The sequence below is a fragment of the Panicum virgatum genome, chromosome 8K (assembly GCF_016808335.1).
Source record: "Panicum virgatum strain AP13 chromosome 8K, P.virgatum_v5, whole genome shotgun sequence".
NCBI lineage: Eukaryota > Viridiplantae > Streptophyta > Magnoliopsida > Poales > Poaceae > Panicum > Panicum virgatum.
Genome location: NC_053143.1, coordinates 40,600,168 through 40,623,148, shown reverse-complemented (window position 1 = coordinate 40,623,148; position 22,981 = coordinate 40,600,168). Strand labels below are relative to the sequence as shown.

At 45.2% G+C, this 22,981-nt stretch overlaps 1 protein-coding gene across 1 annotated transcript; it reads left to right on the top strand.

The window, feature by feature from the left end:
* Positions 1-15,934: 15,934 nt before the first annotated feature.
* On the top strand, positions 15,935-18,782 carry LOC120646312 (patatin-like protein 1). Its single transcript, XM_039922938.1, has 4 exons — positions 15,935-16,110; positions 16,212-16,393; positions 17,397-18,198; positions 18,336-18,782. The coding sequence occupies exons 1-4, from the start codon at positions 15,979-15,981 to the stop codon at positions 18,573-18,575; spliced, it is 1,356 nt and encodes a 451-aa protein (XP_039778872.1). The 5' UTR covers positions 15,935-15,978; the 3' UTR covers positions 18,576-18,782.
* Positions 18,783-22,981: the final 4,199 nt, after the last annotated feature.

Genomic DNA, 22,981 nt, shown 5'->3' with positions numbered 1-22,981 from the left:
CAAATTAAAAGTGGTTAGTACTGTTCAAGCTCGGTCAACAATGCCAACAATGGTACGGTCCTCAATCGACACAGGCGGAGGCTTACTTTCCATCCATTTCATATCCAGAACCAATTCATCTCCGCCCGGTCTTCATTTCTCTTTCCTCATTGAATCATTCTCAAACCACATTGCCACACATAACAAGATCTTAAATCTCGCGAGTGACAGGAATCACTCGACTTCTACCGAGATCCTACTTAGCAGAGCATTTCTAACGACACCTGCATACTAGTATAGACCCTCAGGTACCTAGGGAGAACATGCATACTAGAGTTCCATACAACTCCTAGAACGTAAATGCACGAAATACTAAAATAAACATTGAATACTTAAAATTAGGATTATGCTCCGGGCTTGCCTGGGATAACACTGAGTCAGTGTTAGTACTAACAAGGTCTTGGGCCCTTCTAACTTTGAGCCGGGTCTTTGGTTGCTTCGGCGGGTCCTTCTCTCTTCAGGATGCGTCCACCCAACACCGTCTTGAGGTTCGGTTCCGTCAGCACGTGCTTCACATCCACGCGTTGTACATCTAGCGTACCTAAATGAGATGCACCAAGGCGGATATTTGAATGCATGGAAGTGCAGTAGACGCTACAACAAAAAGGGCAAGTAGGGCAGGCACAAGTCATGCTTGGATGGGCACGAACATGATGCAATGCAATGCGATACGATTTAGAAGAAAGACATGACTGGGCAACATTTATCGGGCAAGCACCGCATACACACTAAAAAGGCAAACTGGGTGGGTGCTACAACACGAGAGTTTATTCAAATATTTTAGCCTGAAGTGTTTCTTACTAAAAAAACATTACTAGCTTGCTTAGAAAAGGCTAAGCAAGATATAAAGCAAGAAAGAACATTTAGGACAAATTATTTAACCAGCAAGCAACTTCAGCAAGCCCAACAAAAGCAACATACGACTGATCATAACAGATTTCGAATGATCTACAACTAAACAAAATATATTTCTGAAAAGTACACATGCAGACAAAGGATTTACTTAACAACATAAAAAGAAAACTATAGCTGGAACTAAACAAATGCAAGAACATAACTTGTAGGTATAAACTGATAAACAAAATTTACCAACATGATAAGACATTGATAAGGCATGTAATAAAAATTTACCAACATGATAAGACATTGACAACAGGAGCTATTTTATTTAGCCTTAGCAAGATAAACTAACCAATTAAGATATACCAGCATGCATATATCTTCCGCAAATGAAAATTTTATAGCGAACTACACATGCACAGATAAAGCTACTGCATAAATTTCCTAACTTTTCGACTTCCTGAACTGCAGATATTAACTAAACAAGCTTAAACAAGCATTAATCATGATTAAATCAAATATATAGTTAATCAGCTCTAAAACTTCTCAAACTTTTTCTATAGGACTTAGGAACCAAAGTAAAGGTACTGTAAAAAAATTCAACTCATGAAACACAGTAGAACAACTTGAAGAAATAAAACCATTTAACCTAGGTATAAATCAAGATTTAATTAAAACTATAACTAAACATGATAAAAACAATTAGTCTTTATGCACTATTAAACATAAATCCATTTTTACAGCAAACTTTATAACTAAAACTTGTCATATTATGGTTCCATTATGTAGATATTTTCTTAAGGATTCCAAAAAGTATTTATTTACTATTTTAGGATTTTTATACGATTTGTAATTGAATTTCCAAATTTACTGCAAAAATTTAAAAACAAACCTAATATTATGTTTAGGTCTGTATGTTTTGCAGAAGGACCCCTAAAAAGAATTGGGAACTCACGTTTTGGCCCTTGGCCGGGAAACAGGGGAGGGGCGGAATGGGCCGGCCGGCTCCGGCGACCTATGCTCGTCGGCGTCGAGGGGGATGGGGTGGGGGAGCAAGAGAGGACCGAGCTCTACCCGATGGTGGTCTTCTTGGGGCCCGGGGTGGCCGAGAGGGGCGGCGCCGCGGAGCAGTGGGGCATGGCGGAGGTGGCTCACGGTGGTGGGGTTGCTCCGGCGACCGTGGGTGACCGGCGTCGGGTCGAGGAGCTTCCTTGGCTCGAGGGGGAGCTCGGGGGCGGGTCAGTTCGGGCCGAGAGAGGGCGGAGCAGGGGGCTCCGCGTGGAGCTCAGAGCTCGGGCCGCAATGGCGGGGCGGCGGAGCTCTAGGTGGCGCTGTGGCGAGGTGGGGAGGTGGGGGTCGTGCTAGTAAGCTTCGGAAGGAGGAGGAGAGAGTGGTGGGGGTGCCAATTTGGACCGAGTAAGGACGGAGGACGGGTTTCGCGGGAGCAGGGGCGGCGGCGACCATGGTGGCGGCGAGGCTCGCTCTGAACGACGGAGAGGAGGGTTTGGCTCTGGGAAATGGCGAGCTGAAGAGGGGCAATCGAAGGTGGCGTCGTGAAAGGGTGAGGACGGCTTGAGCGGCGGCGCGGGCAGCGGCGCGGCGACGTGTGTGGCCCCGACGTCGAGAGCGGCGACGGCGTTCGGTGGCGTGTCGCAGGGAGAGGCTACGGGGCGCGTGGCAGCTGCGCGCTATGCCAGGAGGGAGTGGTTTGGAGCGATACCGGCGGCGCGCGAGGTGGTTTGGCTGGGGACGCGGCGAGGGCACGGCGCGTGGCCGACGCCGGCGGCAAACGTCGTCGTCACGGTGTGAAACATACAGGAGAGAGGAGAGATGGTGGTGAGGGCAAAACCATAATTAGATTGAAGTTCAAACTTCATTTTGCAAACTCAATTTTTCTCCTTCTACATGGCTTCAAATGAAAAACTTTTAAATACGAAAGTTGTTCAAAATTTTGAGATATTCAACTTTTGTTTCAGGCACTTTTTCATTTGAACAATGGTTTGAAAGATAAAATTTGAAGCTTGAGTGCATTTGAAAATGTCCTATTCAAAGCAAAATTAAAGATTTTCATTAAATTTCGTGCTGAAACTCGAAATTTGGCCAAAATAGAAGTTGTAGAGGAAAAGAAAATCTATAACTTTTGTTTCGGGCAAAACTTGATTTGAAGCTTAGATTAGGGGGAGAAAACACGATTGAACCTAGCTAAAGTGGAGTACACCATTCCAACTCAGTTAATGCTAATGACCCGTTTAGGCTTGAGATTAGCGGTTTAAACCTAAAATTAACACTGGGGTGTTACAGCCTCACCCCCTTAAAAGAATCTCGTCCCGAGATTCAGAACGAAAGACTCTCAAGGGAAGAGGAGCAGACCAACCATCACAGCCAGCAGGACAAGGTCACAATAGAAAAGATTGATGTTAACGGTATGTTCCTTTACTGATAAGGATGGAGAACTTATAGAAAGTCCACGATTTGGTTCTGGTAGCTTGTCCGACTTGATGTGTTGTGTGCCCTTGTTTTCCAATAGAGATGACACATATTGCTTGATCATCTAGTTAGAGCAAACATGGTAGCTTGTCTTCCATCTCTTGATGACGATGATGCTTTTAAGAAAACACCGAACTCGATTCGTACACGGCCCTTCAACCACGCCATGTACGATTTTGAGGTCCAAAAAGAAAAGGTAAAAGGGATAATCAATGACGATGAGGCAAAGTGGTCAAGTTCTCGCAGAGTCGAGATAAAAACATCCTTCAGTGTTGAATGTTTGCAGATCTTGATGAGAGTTATTTTAAGATTTATGGAAAGCAGAGGAAGATAGTACTGATGATTGGCTTAAGAGGAGTTTTTAGAACATCCTTGCTCATGATTTTGCTAGTCACAAATCATGATTTTTATGCCAATGAAATGTCACTATGCTTAGGGATAGTGACAGAATGTTCAAACTCATGATTCATATGCTCAATAACGACGATAATAATGGACTCTTGAGAGGGATGATTGCAGGACCAATGCAATGCAATGATGGACTTCTCCATGCGAATGAAACGGTGCATGTGATATGATCCATTTGCCATGATGCTGGGTCAATGATGCATACACCATGATGCAAGGATGACAATGCTCTCGATGTATGCATGTATGAGGTGCATAAGCATTATGCGCGCATGCATGAGTTGATGATGCACATGGTCCGTACCCCGTAGCCGTTCTCTCATGACTAACCCCTTGTTAGCTCTATACCCTCAGGGAAAGATCAACAGATAGGACCCTAGTAAAATTGCAAAAAAGGGGATTGTAGTGAGTTACGTCACACATACCTAGACACCGGCGCACTCCTAGTGGCTCAATCATGTGGGTGCAGCACACATGAGGCCCTAGGTTCCGTCGCCATCAGGGTCATGCAACTAAACACCACCACAAGAGAAATCAAGAGTAGCAACTCAACATGCCAGAAGAGGCAAGGTAGGTTAGAGGGAACCCAAGACAACCCCCGATGTTACACTCGAACGCATTCCCTTTAGTCAATCTATGGATTCTCGATGATGATGCAACACCATGCACTGACCAATGACGTGATGCATGACTGTTGCAATGACTATACTCAAAAAGTTATTTTGTCATGAACCTTTTTAATTTATCCAGAACTACTGAGCAAGAGTGGAATGTACAAGGTTCTGGTGTTAGAATCAAAATAGCCAACAATATAGATTACGGCATCAATGATAGGCCGGTCATTGAATGATGGATTGAAGGACTTTGTTGGCAAAATCAAGGCTTAGCCACAAAAAGTAACAGTGGTTTTGTTGGAATAGGTCCAAGACATGGATCAAGAGGTTGACTTGAACGACAAGCTAAGATTTACTGGAAAGGTTCTCATATGATCCAAAGCCACGGAGGAAGATCTTCTCAACCATGGTCAGACTAGCAGATTGCATGGGTCTCACTACTAACAACACAAATCTAGGTGGAGAATTTGGTACAAGCAACACATTTTAGTAAACCGATGCAACAAGCATGACAATCAAACAAACTCAAGATATGCTATGATGCATGCACGTTCTATCATTCCTCACGAAAAAATTGCCAATAACTAGGCATACGGGGACAACCGGTGGCACAGTACATACTCTCCCTATATATACTAGTCGTTCTTACGTTCAAAGCTTACGTATCGAGGTTAGTGTACTTGCAGAAAAACACAGGATATAAAGAGATATACAATTCCATTTCTGGACCCTTCGTGCCAGCACACACGAACGGTCCCCATGTGTCCTACGCCACACGGGTAATGCATATGTAGTTTCCCACATATTCACACATACATTACCATCCACTATAGAGATGGCACCCAAACGTTCGACGTTCAATGGATAGCGCTTCATACGTTACCGGGGCAACGTATTCACTTCCTGTACAAATCGCCTTACAGGACACCCAAGGGTACACGTGTCCCAAGGTACACAGTTATGTCTAACCTCTTCACCTCGTAACATTGCCTTATGAGATGGCCGTGGTTACAATCACACGGTAGGAAATCCGCACTCCATATCAGGCGGCAGATAGCGACAGGCTCGTTTGAATTGAGCCTTATCACCTCCTCGTATGCTCATCATACGGGACCCGCGCACGTATGAAACACGTGGGCTATTCTAAAGGACTACCATGAATGCTTACCTTGCTTACCTTAGCGTAGGTGCGTCGTTACGGAATATTAGATACCAGTTGTGCAAGAAAGTAAGTTTTAACAGAAAGTAAAGAGCTGAAAGTGCCGGAATAAAATAGATATATAGATGCCACCATAACTAATAAAACCTAAATAGGGCATACGAGCTATCTATCTTATTCCTTAGTGCAACTAGCGTCAAACTTTCGAAACCGAACATTTTGCAAGCCAAAAAGTTAGTTTTAAACTTAATTAAGCATACCAGTAATCATCCCCAGTGCGTTTCGGCTCTGATACCAGCTGTGGCAGAACCGCCCAAATTAAACCGGCTTAAGTGCGCTAACTATCCTCTTAATGGTTAATCAAGTTACTGTGCACTTAAAATAGTGTAATCCGGACGTCTGTCGGGTTAAGGATCGGAAAACACTAGAAGTCTTGCACGAGGACGAGCACAGATGTTTACAAGCAGATAAAAGTTCTCAAATTTAATTTACAAAGCAGAGCTTTACAAAATGAGATTTAAACAAATTATCTGAGTTCAACATGCAGCGGAATTTAAATAGAAGTTTAGTTTGAAAACCACGATAACTACGATGATGTGAGGACGTCACATCGAGCCCACCAATGTGAATCCTGGTTAGCTCCAACCAGTAGTAGTTACCTGAAAACAGGGTGACAACAAACCCTGAGTATACTAATACTCAGCAAGACTTACCCGACATGGGTATACTTAGCCCACTATCTAGACATGCAAAGTTTTTGGCTCTGGAGTTTGTTTTGCTGAAAAGCTACTAATACTGGATCCTTACTTTCAATATTTTAGCTCAATTTAAGTTTATCAAGTACCAACTACATTTACCTGAACATCTAAAGCAAGCATGGTTGATCACATTAATCTTTACAGAGTACCACAAACATATCTCATCATACTTCTCTTCTCATTTTCACTTCTTTACTACGATGTGACACAGTGACCAAGGTTCTCTTAACCGAGAGAGACGGCGAATCGATCCGATTTAACCTTGCAAGGTGGACCTAACTCACACGACACATGCAAGCCACGCCGGGCCACACGCGTCAGCTGTTTCCATCATTACCACGACATCTGAACCATGCCTGCTAAAACCCAGGTGAAGGGCCCCTCGCGGTGAACTCCCGGAGAACCCGGAGGCGACATCCAGTCCCACACCCGCCATCATCCCACGCCCAGCGTAGCAGGACGGAATTCAAAGTATCGTCGTAAAGTGGTACACAGTTTACCGGTTTCGACTACCTCCTACTTCCGGTATGTGGTTAGTACTGTTCAAGCTCGGTCAACAATGCCAACAACGGTACAGTCCTCAATTGACACAGGCGGAGGCTTACTTTCCATCCATTTCATATCCAGAACCAATTCATCTCCGCCCGGTCTTCATTTCTCTTTCCTCATTGAATCATTCTCAAACCACATTGCCACACGAAACAAGATCTTAAATCTCGCAAGTGACAGGAATCACTCGACTTCTACCGAGATCCTACTTAGCAGAGCATTTCTAACGACACCTGCATACTAGTATAGACCCTCAGGTACCTAGGGAGAACATGCATACTAGAGTTCCATACAACTCCTAGAACGTAAATGCACGAAATACTTAAATAAACATTGAATACTTAAAATTAGGATTATGCTCCGGGGCTTGTCTGGGATAACACTGAGTCAGTGTTAGTACTAACAAGGCCTTGGGCCCTTCTGACTTTGAGCTGGGTCTTTGGTTGCTTCGGCAGGTCCTTCTCTCTTCAGGATGCGTCCACCTAACACCGTCTTGTGGTTCGGTTCCGTCAGCACGTGCTTCACATCCACGCGTTGTACATCTAGCGTACCTAAATGAGATGAACCAAGGCGGATATTTGAATGCATGGAAGTGCAGTAGACGCTACAACAAAAAGGGCAAGCAGGGCAGGCACAAGTCATGCTTGGATGGGCACGAACATGATGCAATGCAATGCGATACGATTTAGAAGAAAGACATGGCTGGGCAAACATTTATCGAGCAAGCACCACATACACACTAAAAAGGCAAACTGGGTGGGTGCTACAACACGAGAGTTCATTCAAATATTTTAGCCTGAAGTGTTTCCTACTAAAAAAACATTACTAGCTTGCTTAGAAAAAGCTAAGCAAGATATAAAGCAAGAAAGAACAATTAGGACAAATTATTTAACCAGCAAGCAACTTCAGCAAGCCCAACAAAAGCAACCTACGACTGATCATAACAGATTTGGAATGATCTACAACTAAACAAAATATATTTCTTAAAAGTACACATGCAGACAAAGAATTTACTTAACAACATAAAAAGAAAACTATAGCTGGAACTAAACAAATGCAAGAACATAACTTGTAGGTATAAACTGATATCCAAAATTTACCAACATGATAAGACATTGATAAGGCATGTAATAAAAATTTACCAACATGATAAGACATTGACAACAGGAGCTATTTTATTTAGCCTTAGCAAGATAAACTAACCAATTAAGATATACCAGCATGCATATATCTTCCGCAAATGAAAATTTTATAGCGAACTACACATGCACAGATAAAGCTACTGCATAAATTTCCTAACTTTTCGACTTCCCGAACTGCAGATATTAACTAAACAAGCTTAAACAAGCATTAATCATGATTAAATCAAATATATAGTTAATCAGCTCTAAAACTTCTCAAACTTTTTCTATAGCACTTAGGAACCAAAGTAAAGGTACTGTAATAAAAATTCAACTCATGAAACAAAGTAGAACAACTTGAAGAAATAAAACCATTTAACCTAGGCATAAATCAAGATTTAATTAAAACTATAACTAAACATGATAAAAACAATTAGTCTTTATGCACTATTAAACATAAATCCATTTTTACAGCAAACTTTCTAACTAAAACTTGTCATATTATGGTTCCATTATGTAGATATTTTCTTAAGGATTCCAAAAAGTATTTATTTGCTATTTTTGGATTTTTATATGATTTGTAATTGAATTTCCAAGTTTACTACAAAAAATATAAAAACAAAACTAATATTATGTTTACGTCCCTGTGTTTTGCAGAAAGACCCCTAAAAAGAATTGGGAACTCGCGTTTTGGCCCTTGGCCGGGAAACAGGGGAGGGGCGGAATGGGCCGGCCGGCTCTGGCGAGCTATGCTCGTCGGCATCGAGGGGGATGGGGTGGGGGAGCAAGAGAGGACCGAGCTCTACCCAATGGTGGTCTTCTTGGGGCCCGGGGTGGCCGAGAGGGGCGGCGCCGTGGAGCAGTGGGGCACGGCGGCGGCGACTCACGGCGATGGGGGTGCTCCGGCGACCGTGGGTGACCGGCGTCGGGTCGAGGAGCTTCCTTGGCTCGAGGGGGAGCTCGGGGGCGGGTCAGTTCGGGCCGAGAGAGGGCGGAGCAGGGGGCTCCGCGTGGAGCTCAGAGCTCGGGCCGCAATGCAGGGGCGGCAGAGCTCTGGGCGGTGCTGTGGCGAGGTGGGGAGGTGGGGGTCGTGCTAGTAAGCTTCGGAAGGAGGAGGAGAGAGTGGTGGGGGTGCCAATTTGGACCGAGTAAGGACGGAGGAGGGGTTCCGCAGGAGCAGGGCGGCGGCGACCATGGCGGCAGCGAGGCTCGCTCTGAACGACGGAGAGGAGGGTTCGGCTCTGGGAAATGGCGAGCTAAAGAGGGGAAATCGAAGTTGGCGTCGTGAAAAGGTGAGGATGGCTTGAGCGGCGGCGCGGGCAGCGGCGCGGCGACGTGTGTGGTCCCAACGTCGAGAGCGGCGACGACGTTCGGTGGCGTGTCGCGGGGAGAGGCTATGGGGCGCGTGGCAGCTGCGCGCTACGCCAGGAGGGAGTGGTTTGGAGCGATACCGGGGGCGCGCGAGGTGGTTTGGCTGGGGGCGCGGCGAGGGCACGACGCGTGGCTGACGCCAGCGGCGAACGGCATCGTCACGGCGTGAAACAGACAGGAGAGAGGAGAGATGGTAGTGAGGGCGAAACCGTAATTAGATCAAAGTTCAAACTTCATTTAGCAAACTCAATTTTTCTCCTTCTACATGGCTTCAAATCAAAAACTTTTGAATACGAAAGTTGTTCAAAATTTTGAGATCTTCAACTTTTGTTTCAGGCACTTTTTTATTTGAACAATGGTTTGAAAGATAAAATTTGAAGCTTGAGTGCATTTGAAAATATCCTATTCAAAGCAAAATTAATGATTTTCTTTAAATTTCATGCTGAAACTTGAAATTTGGCCAAAATAGAAGTTGTAGAGAAAAAGAAAATCTATAACTTTTGTTTCGGGCAAAACTTGATTTGAAGCTTAGATTAGGGGGAGAAAACACGACTAAACCTAGCTAAAGTGGAGTACAGCATTCCAACTCAGTTAACGTTAATGACCCGTTTAGGCTTGAGATTAGCAGTTTAAACCTAAAATTAACACCGGGGTGTTACATGAGCGAGAGTAACAAAGACGACGAAGATGATGATACCAGCAATGCATCTAGTTTACAGGATGAACCATGCACTATTCCTTAATGCAACTGTCCTTGTCACAAGAAGAAGTGCCCTGCGCCTCCGGCACCACCGCCTGCACCACCTGCAATGGGTGGATACTGCAGAGAAGGCTCAACGCAGTTTGCTACGTGGGGGTACGGCTACTAGGACTACCCTAGTGCTAGTGACATGCTGCATCGTTGTGTTTGTTGTATTTTTTTTTAAATTACCTAAGGCATATTAGGTTAGTCCAGAATCTGTTTACCGTAGTTTGCAACGGGTTCTGCCATGCCACTGCATGTGTGATGTGTATTTCATTACCATTGTATTATGATGTAAACTTGATGGTTCACATTATGTAATGCATTTCTCAGTTCTTATTTCTTATCGTTATATTAATAAAATGTGTGCTTTTTAGTATTCTAGTGACATGAGAAGCTCCTAAAATATTAAGGACAAGTTCAAAGATTTCATAGATTCCAGGCTACAAGTGCAAATTAATGGTAAAAGTTACAACACACAGAGTCAAGCTTTCAACTTAAAACATAAACAACTAATTGCAGTGGCTTGTGCACGCGACAAGATAATTTCTTGTTGCATCTAAACCTACCATGCCTTATGGAATGTAAAATTCCGGGATTACATGGTACTCCTCAACTGAGTGCACCGAGGATATTTGCCCTTCCTAATTGCTTCGGGCCCGGCTTTCTTCGCACGGCGTGCCCTCTCGCGCTTTCTCTCCCTGTCAGCTTCACGTTCCGCCGCCGCCTTACGATCCACCTCCTCCATCCTCTTGCGGATCTCTTCTTGCTCTTTCTTGCGCTTCTCCTCTTGCTGTTCCTCGTGCTTCATTCGGTGTTAGAATTTGTCCAACAAGAGGCGGACGGTGTCAAACCACTGCATAAAATCACAAAGAGGCGGAGGAGACTTTGTCCAACAAAAGTTAGAATTATAACTCAATGTTAGATCACAAAGAAAAATAGCGTATGTTGTCCTGCTACCTTGGCCCGGTGTTTGCCGTATCGCTTAGGTGGATCATATTCGTAGTTCTCACACATAAAGAACCTCATGCCGTAGTCATCTCCTAAAACCTCAGATTGCATAAACTTGCATAACGAACCGCAGAAGCATATTGGTACATCAATTCCTTCGGGTACGGTGGCTTCACACTTGCTCCATGGAATGTAGGTTGATCCTGACGAAGACATTGGCACTATAGTGTGGTGCGCCAAATTACGAACAATGATTTCAATAATGCACCGATCGTATACCAAATCAATACGTAAAAATATAGGTACTGTCATAATTCTATTGCCTTATGCTGCAATATCAATAAGGTACTGTCATAAATCTATTCTAATTTTTAATTAATTTAAAAACAAATATGTAATAGTACTGAAATTGTAATACTAAACGAGTGTTCTAAAGCACCAAATCTAATTCAGCTAATTCGCTAAATAAATTAAATTGTTATACAATATCAACGGATTCATACGGAAGTTACAGATAGATCACAAGTGCAGAATTCGGCAGAGCTTTGCCGCTTTTCTTCTCCTCACCCCTATCTTTTTTTCTGAATTTTTGGGCTCAAAAAAGAAGGGAATGGAGACCAGGGCTTATATAGGGGGGAACCCCTGTCGCCCCTGGGGGGGCGACAGGCCTCTGTCGCCCGTGGGAGGGGCGACAGGCCCCCTCCCCCGGCCAGAGACCTCTTTGCAATTTCAAAAAAAAAATTACATTAGGGTCTTGTCACCCGTTGCTTGGGCCGGGCCGGGCGACCGGGGTATATTTTTGAAATTTTTCGAAACCGACAAATATTTTTGAAATTTTGATTTTTTTTTTAAATATAAAAAAGAAAAAGGCGCCTCTGCTTTATCGAAAGGGATCAAGTGGTTGCCATTGGATGATGGTGGGCCGGGATGTGACATACAAATTCATAGAAATTAAAAGCCGACGCCTTTGCAAGGGGACGTACTTTTGTCTCATTACGTGGACTGCGATGTGCGTGGCATTATGCTTGCTCTCAGCGGCGATGCCATCATCTTATTCACAAACAACGCATTGGTAGCTGTGAGATCAACGCCGCCACCAATCTCATCAAAAAAAAAAACTGCCACCAATGTGCCACAGGCGGCAGCAGTGCTCCGGCAGCCGCCGCGCCGTCAGGCCCGACCTAGCACACGATCGTTGGCAGCGGCGGGTGGAGCCGCCGGAGGCTGTCGAGAATGATGGCACGCATGTACGGAAGGTGTTGGTGGAGGGGCTCGTCGGAGACCTGGCCCTTCCGCTGATTGCCGGCGGTAATGAGCTCATCTGCTCGTGGTGTAGCTGTTACATTTGTTGGATCAACTAGAGGCGGATCACTGGGTTGTTTTTTTAACATTTGGATAAATAAACAACATGGTTTATACATGAGAGAGTGTGTGTGTGAGAGAGAGAGTTCAACCGTCGGGCATGGTGGTCGAAGAGGCCATGGCGGTGAAGGTGGCGTTGACGAGTCGGGATGAGGTGGTTGCCAAGTTGGGGAAGAGGATGCAGTGGCGGTGTGGTCAGTGATGGCGCTGCGGGTTGTTCCCCTCACTTTAGCACCTCTCTTAGATCGGGTCGAGTTAGGGTTTGTAGAGGGGACCGTGGCACGACGAACTTAGGTAGCGTGCCCCGACGTCCCCCCTCTCCTTTTATATTGCGCTGAGCGAGAGGGGGCCCACAACCATGAATGGCTGGTGTGCTCTGATTCGGGGCACGTGGGAGGTGGAGGAATCAGTCTCTCTGACCGATCGAACATCATAACCAATATTCTCCCTTTTGATATCCGTCTTTCTTACTTCTTACACAATATTTAGTTCTCTATGAATTATTTACAGAGCACGTTCCATTATGACAGTTACTTCGGCACCGACATAATGACTACAATACACATATCCATCTCAAACTAGACACTAGGCCCTTTTATAACCTAGGAATTATAGGTTTTCCTATAAATCCCGGCATAATGACTACAATACACATATCCATCTCAAACTAGACACTAGGCCCTTTATAACCTAGGAATTATAGGTTTTTCTATAAAACCATGCCGGCTAAGTGTTCTCTGAACATACTGGGCGGTGAGCCTTTCGCGAGCGGATCCCGCTAGCATCTTCTTTGTACTTATATGTTCGAGACTAATAGTATGATCCTGGATTTTCTCTTTGACAACATAAACTTTGTCAATTTGTTTGGCAGCACCACTTGAGTTATTGTTGTGAGCATAAAACATTGCGGGCTCATTGTCCCAGTACATCTTGAGTGATCCTTGAATGTTGTCGACCATTTCAACCCGGGTATAAATTTCTTTAGCCATTTCACCTGCCTTGTGGCCTCATAACACGCTACAAACTCGGCATACATCGTGGATGGTGCAATGACGGTTTGCTTGGAGCTTTTCCACGATATGACTCCCTCTTTCTAGAGTGAAAACATAACCTGACATCGCCTACATCTCCCGCAAAATCTGAATATGAATAACCTTATATCTCTAGGGAATTACATTAGCATGAGGTCTTTTGTGCCTTGCGTATAACGCAAAGCTTTTTTTAGCATTCTCCAGTGTTCTATCCCTCGATTTGCATTTTATCTGCAAGTATCCGGGTAACATAAGCTAAGTCAAGGGCGTGCACATAGTTGAGCATGTAATTTTTCATGTGTTTTGAGGCAGTATTCTGTTTTCCTTGCGAATGTATCTTAACTGCTAATAGTGGTATTATAGACTAACAGTGATTCATTTCTTTTTCGTTCCTTTGCTCAGATATAAGAGCTCCTTCCAGATAAAACAATCCAGTACTATGGCCACGGATGAGTAGATCCAATATTACAATTGGCAGTCTGCAGCATGCACCCAGCTAGGTATCCCTATCTGACTTGTGTGCACTATCATAGCAGTTGCAGCAGCAATTAGTAAACGTCAGCTCATCTCGCATGCTTTTATTTTGTGCGGAAGGCTGGCCCGAGGACTGCTTACCGGAGATTCGACGTGTTGCGGAGTTGCTTTTGTGATGGGGCGGCATTACACCTTATAATTTTGCTCCTTTCACAATCCAGCTCGCATCCTCTCCTATCCCTATGAGTGATGGGGCGGCCAGAGGTGACGGCGAGTGCTCGGAGACTTGTACTAAAGTCCCCTTGTCGGACCAAGCTAGAATTTCGGTATGCAAGAGGATGCTGAGTCGGGGGCATGGTTGTGTTCCGGATCAAGTGTGCGAATGCTGATGCAAGAGAATTGGCAGGCTACTAGCTAGATGTGTTTCTGTTGTGATAGTCAACTCAATTTTTGATGCATTTGGTGACCAAATTTTCTCAAAAAGGTTTGTGGGACGATTGCTGCTCTTTGTTTGTAGTCACTACCGAAAAATTCATCTGTGTGTTTCATTGTTTGCCGTGTGCTTTCTATCGGGCACACGGCAAAGAGCAACTTTGCCGTGTGCCACAACAACAACACTCAGTTTAAAAAAAAACACGGCAAATTCATGCTTTGCCGTGTGTTTTTTTGGCACACGGGAAATCTATGCTTTTAGCACACGACAAAGTCAATAGTTTGCCGTGTGCCAAAATAAAGCACACGGCAAAGCATTGATTTGCCGTGTGTTTGTTTGACACACGGCAAAATAATAATTTTTTTCTTCTTTCAACTCAAAACTTTTTCTACTCCCTACATATAACTTGTGGTACTTCATATTAAAATTTGATATGTTTTTGTATTTGTTTGCTATATTTAACTAAATAATTTCATTTCAAGCAATTTTTTGAATTAAGTCAAATTTGAACTGCAAGTGATTCAAAGTCTAGAATAAAATGAGTGAAAAAATGATATTCATGCTATTTAACTCAGTTTGAGACCATACCCATCAAATGAAAAGAAATTTCGAATATATTGTCCATAAAACACAACCACGAACGTGTGTGATAGTTCGAGGTATAAACCAGACTTTTTTCTACATTTTATGCATAGCATTTTCCATGCTCGAGGGTATCTTGGGCCGTGGCAGGCTGGCAGCCAGCGCAGAAGTCGCGATGAGATTTCGTTGAGGAAGAGAGACGGGAGCTCGTGACACCAAGGAACATGCATGGTCACATGGCAGCAAGCTAAGCGAGAAAAAAAAAATCATGGCACGCGGCACGCCTCTGGTAATAAATTGAGCTGCAATTGATAGTAGTTAGAGATAGGAGCATCTCCAAGTCCAACAAGCCAGGTCATTGATTGTTTTCCTAGGTACTTTAAAAAATGTGAGCACTGTTACCATGTAAGGCCGATCTCAGTGGGGTGTTATGGGAGTGTCATGGACATTAATTTTACTGACATGTCAGCCTAATTATGAAGAGAGAGGAGGAAGAGTGTCATGAAATGTGAGAGAATTGTCATCACCATGACAATCCTTCGGCTTGATTATCTAGTTTACTGTCTAGGTAACTGTGTCGATGACACTCCCACTGAGACTGGCCTAAGTACCGGATGTAAGTACCAGAGGATACTTTCACATACTTTTCTCTTAGAATTTTTCGTGGCCACATTTCTCAAAAATTCAATTAATAGCATTAAGAGTATTCTGTTTCATTTTTTGGTACTTGGTCCCATATTTTTGTACCACTAGGTATTTAGTTTAGGTACTTCCTACCTTGAACACCATACGATTCTATCAGATGGACCACTCATCTTTTCAATCATTGCTAAAATTCTGAAAAAAATTATCCACGTTTATAACAGACTTAATATTCTATTAGAATTTTTATATTAAATTAAAAGGATTTGCAATAGGTTGTCTGGCGTACTCGAGAAGTGCAACTCGATCCCTGTCTATAAATTGCTTGTCAGATCAGATCTACAGCACACCAGGAGACAGAAGTTCCAAATTCAGCCAGTCCCAAGGACCGGCTATAGCTAGTATAGAGGGAACAATGGAAGTCCAGACCACCATCCCCGTCCTGGCGAACCAGGAGAGGGTTCTCACGGTGCTGAGCATCGACGGCGGCGGCATTCGTGGCCTCATCCCGGCCACCATCTTAGCTCGCCTCGAGGCCCTGCTCCAAGTACGTGCCAGCAAATAATACAGCGTATTCTCAATTCAAGTACAGTTTTTCTTCCCCATTTTTTGTTCATTTGTTCTTGTTGGACTGGTTTGTTATTGCAGGAGAAAGATGGGCCGAATGCTAGGATCGCCGACTACTTCGACGTGGTCGCCGGGACCAGCACCGGCGGGCTAATCGCCGCGATGCTGATGGCGCCAGGCAAGGACAAGCGGCCGCTCTTGGCCGCCAAGGACATCAGCCAGTTCTACCTTGACAACGGCCCCAAGATCTTCGCACAGAAAGGGTACGCCATCATATACTTCCAGTTAGTTCATGCTCCTTCAGTTTCAGAGGATCATCATGTTCATGATTGAGTTATGGCCGTGTCTAGCTTTTTTATATAGTTAGGGGTTAGCACGGCCTCTATATCCACCTTGTGCATATAAACGGCCAAACATTGCAAGAGTTCTTAAACTCTAAATTCTAAACCTTAAATAAGGAATTTCACAAAGTATGAAAAAGCTATAAAACAAAGAAAAGAAAACTAGAAGACTAAGCTTCAGTGTTCTTCTTCATTTCCGCTTCAACTTTGCAATATCTTCACACGGCACCAATCCATTACAACTCTCATCTTCTTATAAATTTGATGTTCGGACCTCTGTTGCTTACCAAATCTTTTGGATTTACGCATAGCACATGGGTGTGAAGAGACATTGACATCACCTCCAGAAAGGGAGTGCCACCATGAGGTATCACCAGTATCAACGCCAACGTAATGCTCGATAAAGATTCCCTTAAACGGTTTCTCACTACTATAGAACGGCACATCCATCCAACACTTTGTCCCGGCAATATTTGGGCGGACTAATTAGGCATTAGTCCCAGCGGAAGGGATCTTTAGTCCTGGTTGGAACCTCCAATCAGGACCAAAACTCTCTCTTTAGTCCCGCTTGGTAACACCAACTTGGACTAGAGAGTCACCATTTAGTTCATGTTGGTGTTATATATCAACCGATACTAAAAGGGTTATCAATCGGAACTTAAATACCTTCCGCGTGTTAGTTTAAAATAATCAAACACATCTTGTGTAGAGTCATTTATGTTGTGTAGGCGGGATGATAAGGAAGTCACGTGCGAGCCAATGGGTCTTGAGTCCAAGTCCTAGGAACTGTGTTATAGCAAATGGAACTAAAGGCCGTTGTTCCGGTTAGCAAACTGGGAATTAAATGGTTTCCCAACAACCGGGACACGACGACATCAGCTATTGATGCTTTTTCTTGCAGGGCCTGGGTCCCGAGCTTCATTAGGAATGCGGTGAAGATTTTTGCGAGGGGCGGCCCCAAGTACGACGGCGAGTTCCTGCACGAGAAGATCAGGAGCCTCCTCCAGGAAACGAAGGTGGCCGACACGCTGAGCCACGTCGTCATGCCGACGTTCGACGTTAACCGGATGCAGCCCATCCTGTTCAACTCGTTCGAGGCCGAGCGGGAGGCGCACAAGAACCCGCGCCTCGCCGATGTCTGCATCGCCACGTCGGCGGCGCCCACCTACCTCCCCGCGCACAGCTTCACGACCCAGGGCGCCGGCGGCGAGCCCCACGTGTTCGAGCTCGTCGACGGCGGCGTCGCGGCCAACAACCCCACCATGGCCGCCATGTCCCTCCTCACCATGGAGATGATCCGTCTCCGCCGGCAGCTGGAGGGCAAGGACGGCGGCCTCGTGCCCGGCCTCCCTAGCACGAGGAAAGCTGAGACGACTAACCCGACCACGAAGGGCTCTGCTGAGAATGACCCCACCACGGCCACCATGGCCGCTTTGATCGCCATGGAGAAGGAGAAGGGGAAGCTGACCCGCATGAGCAGGCAGGACGCAGAGGCTGGCGTGTACCGAAACATCCTCGTGCTCTCCGTCGGGACGGGGATCGCCAAGCAGTCGCACAGGTACACCGCGGCGGATTGCAACAGGTGGAACCTGCTCAACTGGATCACCAACGACGGGTTCAACCCGCTCATCGACTTCTTCTCCAACGCCAGCGCCGACATGGTCGACATCCACGCCGAGATGCTCTTCGAGCTCCTCGACTGCGAGAAGAACTACCTTCGCATCCAGGTAATTATTAACTAATACTATCACTCAGTCCTGAATTATTAGTTATTTTAGCATCTCTAGATACATAGATTTTGCTACTAGTAATTGATCGCCGACGGATCAAACAATGTTTGAACGAATGCATGTGGATGATGTAGACTGAAACACTGGAGGGAGAGACGGCGTTGGTGGACTGTGCGACCGAGAAGAACATGGCCGAGCTGATCAAGATTGGCAATGGCCTGCTCAAGGAGAAGGTGGCGAGGGTGAACAAGTACACGGGGATGTACGAGCCCGTGGCAGGCGCGTCCACCAATGAGCAGGCACTCAAGGAGTTGGCCGGGAAGCTCTCCGAGGAACGCAGGATTCGCCAGGCTGCTACTGCCCCCGGCAAGTGAACGTGTTCTCTGGCGTCTATCTGGAGGCAGGTGAAATAAATAAAGAAGAGTCGGACACTAATCAGTCAACCTGTAATAAGTCATCCTTACCGAGTGTGCGGCGACCGAAAAATAAACCAACATCGTCTTTTATAATTCTGAAAAGTAAAAGATTGCTATATATGGTTATGTAGGCAAATATAGCCAAATCTATGAACGTTTGTATTGCATAATAATTGGTGCAAGCTTTTTGTCTCTAACTTCAAAAATGGTACAGGTAGGGTCACTACTACAAAAATAGTTTTTAGGAGCGGGTAAAAATATATTTTTAGGGGCGGACGCAATACCCGGCCCGCCCTAGTTTTCATTGCTACAAATACAATTTGCAGGGACGGGTAACATAACCGCCCCTAAAAATATATTTGTAGGGGCGGATCACCCCTAACCCGTCTCTAGAAATCGATTTATAGGGGCGGATGGACGCATAACCCGCCTCTAAAAATAGATTTTTAGGAGCTGGTCACGCCCCGACCCACCCTACAGATCAAATAAAAAATTAAACAAATCGCCGGTGGCCGGAGCCACGCCGCTACGCGCTCCATCCGCCGTGCACCGCTGCGCCTCGGGCCGCCGCTGCTCTAGGCCACTGCTGCGTTGCCACTGCTCCGTGCCATGGCGTTCCAGCAGCAGGGCAGATAGGGCGCTGGCAAGGACCACATGGGCATGCGCCGCCTAGTTCCGCGAGAGGTCCTGCGCCGCCGCTTCTCCGGGCACTGCGGCTCTGCGCCGCCGCCGCCAGAGACCCCAGCAGAAACGATCTGCTGCAGGTCGTCGGCTCTTACTTTTGGCACACATGATTTCTTTGATTCTCTCTTCCAGGATCATTATATCATCCTTCGAGAATCTCTATCCTAACGACATTTCAACTGGCTCCACATGTCGAATCCGTCCTCTGGTATTACTAATATGCTAAAAATTTGTTTGGGTCCACCTTTGATCACATTGACACTACTCCTAAGCTTCTTGCAACCCGGGGACTTTCTAGCAGCCGAAGATGGGGCTTGATTCTGAGATTCCTGCGTTGTTGTGGACAATGCAAGTAATGCACCAGGCTCGACATTCTTAGTGGTTGTACTTTGCTTCCTAGGTTGCCATGATACCTTAAGTGTTGTGAACAAGTTACTGCAATAAAGGCAAGAAATGTTGCAATTTAGAGATATTTGTTATTTTCCTTTCAACTTGTGCGATCTCACACACAGCCCTAAATGTTTGACATTTGCGTTTAGGAGTTGGAGTGTGAGGAGCATGAAAGCCCTAATACAATAATGTTTCTATCTTCATTTACTGGCTTGTACAGTAGAGCCTGTCACGTGATTGAAAGAAGGCTTGAGAGCACGATGATCAAGTACTTCAAGGGGCCGGAAATGAATTGTGACACATGCAGTATCGTGAGAACAATCCGGTTGCGCCATTTTTAGGATGTATATATATCTTGCCTAAGAATCCTTTCCTGATAGCTTCTACAATGCAATAAGAACGGAAAGAAATTAGAAAAATTTTAAAGTCATGCATGCTAGTTTTAATAAATGCAATGCAATATGAATGGAACACACACACACACACACACACACACACACACACACACACACACACAACGATCCATCCAATGAGCTATGAGAAACACACAAAAAAAATCATGAGTGTATGTGTGCGTGATCCATCCAATGAGCTCTCTCTCTCTCTCACACACACACACAAACACAAACTAAGAGATGTAGTTCACTTTTACTTTTTGTACACATGGTTTCTGTGATTCTCTCTTCCAAGATTACCTTGCCCTTTATTTTCAAAAGCATCATTATATCATCCTCCGAGAATCCGTTGTCCTCTGATATTACTAATAGGCTGAAATTGGTTTGGGTCCACCTTTTGTCACATTGACACTACTTCCAGTGGCGGAGCGTGCAGTCAATCCAAGAGGGGGCCAGTTGCTACAGTGACATCCATCATCTCGCATAATGCTGTGTCCATGTCTTAGCGGCAGGGAAGCAAATGTGCTTTCGATTTTGGGCTTTGCACTTTGGGCCTGTTAGCTATTGGGTGGATTAAGCTCTCTCTCAAGGGCTGCTGACTGCAGGCCATCCAGGGGCATCCACACATTCTTGAAGTCCTCCACACGGTCCCAGTGGCCACTGTGGCCCTGCTCATCTTCTTCCCTCAGCCGCCACCGGCTGACGCAAACGTCCAAATGAGATATATCGTGAGCATGATGATTAAGTACTCCAAGGGGAAATGGATTGTGACACATGTAGTATCGTGAGAACCATCTGGTTGCTCCATTTTTAGGATGTATATATATATTTTGACGAAGAATCCTTTACTAATGGCTTCAACACTACAATAAGAACGGAACGAAATTAGAAAAATTACAAAGCCATGCATGTTAGTTTTAATAAATGCAATGCGAAGTATGAATGTATGACACACACACAGTGATCCGTCCAATGAGCTATGTCACACACACACACACACACACACACACACACACACACACACAAACTTGAGTTTGTGTGTGTGTGTGATCCATCCAATGAGCTCTCTCTCTCTCTCTCTCTCACACACACACACACACACAAACTATGAGATGTAGTTCACTTTTACTTTTTGCACACATGGTTTCTTTGATTCTCTATTCCAATATTACCTTGCCCATGAACTTCAAAGCATCATTATATCATCCTCCGAGAATCTCTACCCTCTAATGACATTTCAAATGGTTCCACATATCGAATCCATCCTCTGATATTACTAATAGGCTGCAAAATTTGTTTGGGTCCATCTTTTGTCACATTGACACTACTTCTAAGCTTCTTGCGACGAGGAGCCCCATTTGGGGACTTTCTAGCAGCCGAAGATGGGGCATGATTATGAGATTCCTGCACTAATGTGGACAATGCAAGTAATGCACCAGGATGAACATTCTTAGTGGTTGTAATTTGCTTCCTAGGTCGTCATGATACCTTAACGCTGCACTATAACATCAAATTAACGACGGGAGTCAGTTGGTAAAAGTGCACTATTACCAATGGATAGTCCGTGGGTAAAGCTTATCAATGGATGGTCCGTCGGTGATCCTTTTTTTTACAGAAGAACCGTTCGTTGTTAAATAATATACCTATATTTATTTATGAATTGTCAGTAGGTAAATCTCTATACTACATCGAATAGTGTATCGATGAAACTATTTTTTCCTGGTACCGAGCACCTTTGTGCGCGCAAGCAGTACTCGCACGGGCCACTCATCTACTAACCCAGTCGGCCCATCAAGGCTCACCCTCACACACACGCACACGTTGGAACCCTAACTTGCGTTGCATTTGTGGGCCCCACCCGCCCGCCCTTGACAAGCAACGATGACAAGCCCTTCCCCGGACCGTGCGAAGATGAGACATCACTGCCTGTAAGGATGGCTGGGCAAGGAACCGGCTGGGCTGGGTCCGGCTGTCTGGCTGTTTGAGCAGCATGTCCAGCACAGCCAATTCTTAATCTTGGATCTGCTCGCACTAGGCACTCACAAGATTCAAAGCAAACAACAGGTAGCACGGTGGTATCTCCACAATAGACCAAGCCACCTAGATGATCATGACCAACAAAGAGGCCAGCCCCTCCCAAAGTTGTGGCGGGTAGATGCCCCCCTGAATAGAACAGGCAATATCGCAAGCACCGGCAACAGCATGATGATATTGCCACCCCGATGAACGGCAGCAAGCCTGCCGAAGGCGAGGAGTACGACTACCATGGGCATGCCAAGTCATCATGACAACCACACCTAGAACGGATGCTGGCGTTGAGCAGCTGCAGTCTGCAGAGAACCATCCATGGGTTTGAGAAATGGTAGGAACCATGCGATGCGGCAATCTGGAGCAGAGTCAGCAGCAAACAAAATTTGCCAGGATGCTGCGACCCATGCATGCAGCCTCCAGCCAGATCGGGCCGTCACCTAGTGACCTTGTGTAAGATCCGATGGCGACCACCCCACATGAAGACGTGAGGGAAAAGCCAGCTGGCCCAGAACACATATGATCGAGGTTCTTATATCTGAATGGAAGAAACACATGAAGGAAGCAGAACCTTTCCTTTTGTCGATGACAGAGTATCCCCTCCCGTCTATATAATTAGTGTCACTACACACGCATCCACACAATATGCGTCTATTATGTTGAGTAATTTATTACCGATGCGGCTAGCAAAAAAAAAACATATTTGTAGCCACTGGTCGAGGCACACCAAATGACCACGAAACACTACTCCAGGCAATCACAAGAAGGCACTAGTTTCGAATCGCACAATGACACAAGTCGATAACAAAAGGTCCAATGTATGGATAAATAAATTGACCATAAGTTGTTCAACTTTAGTATGCATAT